Source organism: Malurus melanocephalus, unplaced genomic scaffold (assembly GCF_030028575.1).
Source record: "Malurus melanocephalus ecotype Western Australia unplaced genomic scaffold, MMel_1.1 scaffold_1267, whole genome shotgun sequence".
NCBI lineage: Eukaryota > Metazoa > Chordata > Aves > Passeriformes > Maluridae > Malurus > Malurus melanocephalus.
Genome location: NW_026624499.1, coordinates 49,765 through 57,059, shown reverse-complemented (window position 1 = coordinate 57,059; position 7,295 = coordinate 49,765). Strand labels below are relative to the sequence as shown.

Here is a 7,295-nt window from a genome sequence, read left to right as displayed (position 1 = left end):
CCTTCCACTATCCCAGGGTGCTCCAAGCCCTAACCTTAAAAATTTCCAAGGATGGGATTATTGATCTCACCCTCCCCAAATCAACAGCTTCTCCAAATGTCCCTTTTCCATCAATTCCTGTCAGCAGGATGTCCCCATACCCAGCCCTCATCCCCTCCCTGATGCAGTGGACAACCCTATTGGGGGAGATATTTCTTTTTTGCTGCGTTTTAAAAATATCTGTGTGTCTGCAAACCTCTCCCCCATCCAAAACTCCRCTGATCCTGCTCCAAACCCGCTCTGGGACTCTCCCATCTGCACAGTATTAGGTTACTTGGGGCTTAAAATGCTGTAGGAATCCCAGCCGACCCCCCAGGCCATGCCTGGCTCACACAGGCATCCAAATCCCCTGCTGCATTTGGAGAGGTGCATTTTCCCCCTGGCAGCCGGTTTGCATCAGTACCTTGCCAAAAAGTGATTTATTTTTTCCTTTTCCCCTCCCCAAGGTCCTGGAGTGGGGTCAGCAAGGGAGGAGCATCATCCCCGTGGCCCTGCTGTTGTTGGAGGGCTCGAGTTGTCCCATTTTCAGGCGTCTCTGCCACTTWATTTTGTTAAACCGAGGTTTGAGCAGCCCTGTTGGCTTTGAATCTCCCTCTCCATCATGTGCTAATCAAAACAGTTGGAAAGAATTCCTTTTTCCCAAGCTCAGCCACCAGTCTGTGGATGCCACAGCTCTTCCTYCCCGAGGCTGAGTCACGCCTGGGGGCTGGGGACACCCACGGGCTGGCTTTTCTTGCGTTTTGGTTTGGGTTTTAATTTGGATTACTCCTTTGATTACCCAAAAGAAACAACCACAGACAGATTTCYCTGTGTCAGCAGGATAAACCTCCGAGCCTCCCTCCAGAGCTGGAGCTGTGGGAATTCCTGGGATTTGCCAAGGCTGGGATTGGCAGTGCCTTATCTTGCCAAGACCCTCCTCATCCTCTGCTGCTGGGTTTGATGCCCAAACACCCCAAACCCACCTGGCCTGTGATGTCTCTCCCCAGCCCATCACTGAAAACCCTCTGTGCCCACCACATCCTGGTTTTCCTTTGGCTCAGGATCRTGGAGCAAACAGCCACGATCCTTTCCTCATTGCTGCCTTCCCTGGGGTGGGATCATCCACCCCTTCCCAGCTCTTACCATCTCCCTCCTCAATCCTTTTCCCACTGTGCTCCTCCTCCTCATCCCCATCCATCCTCYGCATGTGGCCATTCCCATCCRTGCCAYATTTTATCTGGTGTTTCTCCAGATTTTGGGAAAACCACAGAATTTTTTACCCCCTTCTGCTCCAACATCTCATTACCATTTGCATCTTTTCATCTGAGTAGAAAGGAAATTTTCATCCTTTTCATCTAGGAAAGATCCTATCAAACCCAGYAGCCTCCTTTGGATCACCTCGAACCCTTGTGACCCTTTCTGCGTTTCCTGCAAGCTCCTGCTCTGCTTCCCACCCATCTTCTCGGGGAGCCGCGTGGGGAAGGGCTGTGCTTGACAGCAGCTTCTGCCTTCCCATGCCCCTTCCCCGACCTCCTCTGCCTTTCTGCTCAGCGTTTCCTGMCTTATCACCTCCCCCAGCTGCAATCCAGGCCCAGCCTTGCGGAGGTGCCTGGGGACGATGGACCGAGGGGATTCGATCCATCTTTCCGTGCTGCCTCACCCCAAGCTGAGTGCTCGCAGGGAAATATTTCTCAAGGATCCATCCCCATCCCACACCCAGCTCTGGAGCTGTTCCAGAGCTGAAATCCCTGCCAGGAGCGTGCTCGCCGCCCTCCGTTCGCGTGTTCCCGGAGCTGCCTGGGCTTGCCGGCATCCCCAAGAAGGAGCCCGCGGGCGTGGGGCACGGTCGGGAGCATCCCTGGCACGAAGCGAGCGCGGCTCCGCCCCGGCTGCGGGAACGAGGAGCGGCAGGAATTGCCCGGCCCCAGCGGGCCACCCCTTCTGGATTTTATGGATGGAGCAAGGGTACAGCCCGAGTGAGGGGGGGAAATGCATTTGTGCCAGGGGAGGCTTAGATTGGGTATCAGGCAAAATTCCTTGATGCAAAGGGTGGTCAGACACTGGAATGGGCTGTCCAGGGAAGAGGTGGAGTGACTGGAGGGATGTCAGAGCCAGGGGGATGTGGCACTTGGGGACATGGTTTAATGGTGGGCTTGGCTTAGGTCCTGTGATTCCCTGAATCTCTGGGCTACTTCTCCATCGCCTGCTGGGCCAGGGAGTGGGATCTAAAGGGGACCTGGACTCCAGGAGAGCTGGACAGGGACTTTGGCAAGAGCCTGGGGTAATAGGACACAGGGAATGGCTTCCTACTGACAGAGGGCCGGGATGGATGGGATATTGGGAAGGAACTCCTGGCTGGGAGGGTGGGGAGGCCCTGGCACAGGGTGCCCAGAGAAGCTGTGGCTGCCCCTGGATCCCTGGCAGTGCCCAAGGCCAGGCTGGACGGGGCTTGGAGCAACCTGGGACAGTGGAAGGTGTCCCTGCCCATGGCAGGGGATGTGGCACAAAATGACCTTTAAGGTCCTTTCCAACCCAAACCATTCCAGGATTTTATAACTTTGCTTTTTGTTGGCATTTGTTTCAGCAGGCTTAGCCAGGGAGCCCAAGGCTGGCATGGGATACTCTATCCTACGGGATTTATGGCCTTTCCATACCACAGGTGAACCCCAAAAACCAGGAGTGGCAGCTGAATGTTAAATAAAAGATTTGACTTTTATTTAAAATAAAATGCATTTGAACATAGTCTTGATACCACGGACTACGGGARCGCAACACTGGTTATTCCTTGGGATTAGGGGGGCACGGGATCCCTCCTCGTTAGCATTAATATGGGAATGGCTTAATGAACCGGGCRATCCTGGCCCCAGGCATCAGCTACTGAGGGTGTTGTGGCACAGCTTTGGAATCCCTTTTTAACTTAGATCGAAATTTACTGGACCGAAATTGTATTTTTTGTGGTTTTTTTTATTCCTTGGTTGTCCCCGTACCCCTTCCAGACATCCTACAGTTACTGCTGATCTGTGCAATATCCTAGCTGGCTTGTGAGACTAGTTACAAAAACTGTACAACTTTATAAAATTTGTGTTTTTTACATTAGTTACACAAAAACCTTTACTTCATAAACCTTTTACTTCATATCGTAATGAAAAAATTTGCATATCAGAGGCAGAACAGTGACTATGCTGGTGAATACTAAAAGTGTCATAATACAATACGGTGTACAAATAAAATTAAAAAAAAGACAATATAAATGATTATCAAAAGGCAAGTTAAACAAATAAAACCAAGCTATAACAGACTAACAGAAGATCATCTTCGAGGCCACACAAAACTATCCTCAAAGTCATGTCAGGCACCTTCAAAGTCCTGGTGTAGTGTGAAAGGAGAGATGGCAGCTCTGCTCGGGAGCAGGACGACTTCAAACAGGTCAAATGTACAGAATAAAAACACACAAAAAGGAAATAAAACACTCATGCATTAAACATGATAAATAGACTTCATATAGGTTAGCCCTGGATGGCTTTACAAGAAGATGGCTTAGAGTTCTCTTAAAAAAATTGGCTTTTTTAAGTCAGTTAAATCTTTATCCTGATCTGCCCATCGGAGTCTGGATCTACAGGTCACCCTGCCCAGACATGGTCTGGTTATAGCAAATTAACAGAAGTGCTCATTAGTGCACACAGATTAACTGGTCTGGTAATGCAAAAAAAAAAAAACCAAAAAAAAACCCAACCAAAAATCCAATTATTAAAAAAAAAAGATACATTTCAAGCTTACTTTATTAAGCAGCATTATCTCAAAGGACAGCTTTGGAAAGTTAAACATGAATATGGCCGTGGGGGTTCCTGCGGGGCGGGGCTGGCAGGGCTCACACCCAGCCACTGGTCAGTTTGTAGAACATTTCCTCGTCCAGGCTCTCGTTCTGGTCCTTGGCCCKCGTGGACAGGAAGATGTAGCCCCCGATGAACTCGTGCACCACCTTGCAATCCACCTCGGTGCAGATGAACGACACCCGCACCTCGTCGGCGAACTCCACTGTGACCTGTGGGGCACACACAGCTCAGCCTGCCCTGCCCTGCCCTGCCCATGGGAACTGCTTCTTCCTGATCTGTCACCCTCATTTTCTGTYCATTCTGATGGTTTCCTAATGCCCAAGCAGAATTCAGGGGTGCCAACACAGGAGGGAGGTGAGAGGAGCCATGGAAATGCTCCCAGGGCTGGAGCTCCCCTGCTCTGGAGCCAGGTGGGGAGAGCTGGGGAAGAGAAGGCTCCAGGGAGAGCTCAGAGCCCCTTGCAGGACTTGAAGGGGCTCCAGGAGAGCTGGAGAGGGACTGGGGACAAGGGATGGAGGGACAGGACACAGGGAATGGCTTCCCACTGCCAGAAGGCAGGGATGGATGGGATATTGGGAATTCGGAATTGCTCGCTGTGAGGGTGTTGAGTCCCTGGTACAGGGTGCCCAGAGAAGCTGTGGCTGCCCCTGGATCCCTGGCAGTGCCCAAGGCCTGGCTGGATCAGGCTTGGAGCAGCTTGGGACAGTGGAAGGTGTCCCTGCTCATGACAGGGGGTGGAATGAGTTGATCTTTAATGTGCCTTCCAACCCAAACCATTCTGGGATTTTATGAATGGTGATTTGGCCTTGAAGATCTTTACGGGTTCCTTGCACCTYTAAATATCCCATCACTCAAATATTTAGCTACTGAAATACCTTTCATTGCCTTTTTTATTAATTTGTATTTATTTAGCCATTCTTTTATTAATTTAAATCACCATTACCCTTTTTATTTCCCCATGACTCAGAAACAATCCCCCAGCCTGTTCCCACCTCTCCACGGTGAGCACCTGGCCACGTTTTCCCTGCTTCCAGAGAAACAGACTCTGGGCAAAGACCCATTGAAGTCTGAGCTTTCTTCCACTTTTCCCTGGTTTTCTAAACTGAATTGTGGCCACAGAAATGTTTTATGGGGCTGGGGGAGTTCGTTTTGGAGTAATTGAACAGACCATCCATCTSACCATTTACTGATGCTCATTCTCTTTTTGTCCCTCCATCACTGACAGCTCTGCAGGAGGGATGGGGATTCCCAGCAGAGTATCCAAAGTGGATAATTGGGATATCAGGGCTTGCAGCTGAGTCAAAACAATGACTCTGAGGCAGACAGGGAAGCTGAATAATTTCTCCAGCAACTCTTAATGAGCTGCAAACCGCAGGAGAGCAGCCCTCATGTATCCCTGGCAATTTTAATTAGATGTTCTGCCAAAAAGGAGCCCAAAAATTTGTGCATCCAAACACAACAGCAGGGGAAAAGCCCMTTTTGGGGGAAGTGGCTGTTGGTTTTTGCTACTTACATGAAATCCTGAGTTGTACAGCAAATGAAAGGGTAAGTACCCAGTACGGGTAAGGCCCTGCATATTTCTGTTATGGGTTAGGATGGAGCCTGAGCATTGGGGCTGAGGTTTCATTTTATTTAATTGTGGGAATCTCTCCAGAGAATGAAGAAAATAATTCCTGGCTGCAGTAGAGAAAGATTCAGTGTTTCTTCTTCTTTTTAAGGTTCACACACAACTCCATCAGKGCCTAAAGGGGCTCCAGGAGAGCTGGAGAGGGACTGGGGACAAGGGATGGAGGGACAGGACAAAGGAGAATGGATTCCCACTGCCAGAGGGCAGGGATGGATGGGATATTGGAAAGGAATTCCTATCTGGGAGGGTGGGGAGGCCTGGCACAGGGTGCTCAGAGAATTCAGGTGTGTCCAAGTGTCCAAGGCCAGGTTGGACAGGGCTTGGAGCACCCTGGAACAATGGGAGGTGTCCCTGACATAGGAGGAGGTGGAATAAGTTGATCTTTAAGGTCCCTTCCAACCCAACCCCTTTGGGATTCCAGGATTCCAGGAGTGGTGCCTGTCTTGGTGACAGGAGCAGGGGACAGGACGGGGTGTCAGACACCATCTCACCATTTTGATCTCCCAGTTGACGTTCCACTGCTTCATGTTGCTGAAGCGCCAGGTCTTGACGGCGTCGCCCGTGCTGGCGTCCATCCGGATCAGCCGGTTGTAGGCGATGCCGATCAGCTCATCCTTCTTCCCACCCTGGAACCTGCCACAGGGACAGGGATTTGTAGAAAAAGGACGGGATATGTGTAAATTCAGCAGCTGAGTTYATTTGTAAAATCATTTTTACAGATCAACGCAACTAGTGATTTAATTTCAGCTCCAGMGCAACTTCCCCAGTGAAGGAGGTGCACGAGCATGTTCTTCCCCAAGGCGGGGGGTTGGAACGAGGTGATGTTTGAGGTCCCTTCTAAACCAACCCAACCCATCCCAATCCAATCCAACCCATCCCAACCCAACCCAACAAAACCCATCCCATGGATCCCATCCCATCCCAACAAAACCCATCCCATCCCATTGATCCTATCGAATGGACCCCATTGAATGGATCCCATCGAATGGATCCCATCAAATGGATCCCATCCCATCCCATCCCATCCCATCCCAACAAAACCCATCCCATCCCATTGATCCTATCGAATGGACCCCATTGAATGGATCCCATCGAATGGATCCCATCAAATGGATCCCATCCCATCCCATCCCATCCCATCCCAACAAAACCCATCCCATCCCATGGATCCCATCCCAAGCCAAGCCAAGCCAAGCCAAGCCATGATGATTCCAGGGTATTTCCCACACCCCTGTATTCATTAAGGAAACTCCCCCAGCCCAGCCCAGCCCCACACCCACCTGGCGTTGAAGTGCGTGATGCCGAACTCGGGCAGCGACTGCCAGGCTTGGATAAATCGCATCTTGGCCTCGATGAGGCTCATCTGGGCCACGTTCTGGTGAGCCTCCAGGATGCGCGCCGTGATCTGCGGGCGGCGAGACACACGGGGTTTAGGGGACGGGGACCACGGGGCCACCTCCGCCGTCACGCGCCGCGGAGCCGAGCGCGGATAATCTGGAATTCCTCCCCTGAGGTTTTAATTCAGCTCCAACCCCGTGGATAAATGCGGAGCTTCCCATCTCCAGAGGCAGGAAGGCAAATATAGATCRGAGCTGTCTGGAGGCAGAGCCACTCAGGCTCCTGGGAACTTTAAGGATGTGAGCGAACAACAATGCGGATTTCTGGTGTAGGGTTTCCAGTTTTGCCCCATAAATCACAGGGGACCGTTATAAAAACCAACCAGTGCCCAAGTGTCACGGGGAAGGTGCAAGTTGTGTTAGTGCTTTCACTGCTGCTCTCTAAACCAAAGGGGTTCTAGGTTATTTTAACTTCATTTT

At 50.9% G+C, this 7,295-nt stretch overlaps 1 protein-coding gene across 1 annotated transcript in view; it reads right to left on the bottom strand.

Moving 5' to 3' along the window:
* Positions 1–2,718: 2,718 nt before the first annotated feature.
* FERMT2 (FERM domain containing kindlin 2) overlaps positions 2,719–7,295 on the bottom strand; it is a gene marked incomplete at its 5' end in the record, with an annotated part of 31,033 nt that continues 26,456 nt past the window's right edge. The window contains 3 exons of the mRNA XM_057387593.1: positions 2,719–4,060; positions 5,970–6,111; positions 6,759–6,883. Coding sequence (XP_057243576.1) covers positions 3,887–4,060; positions 5,970–6,111; positions 6,759–6,883 — 441 coding nt within the window. The remainder of the gene's footprint in view (positions 4,061–5,969; positions 6,112–6,758; positions 6,884–7,295) is intronic.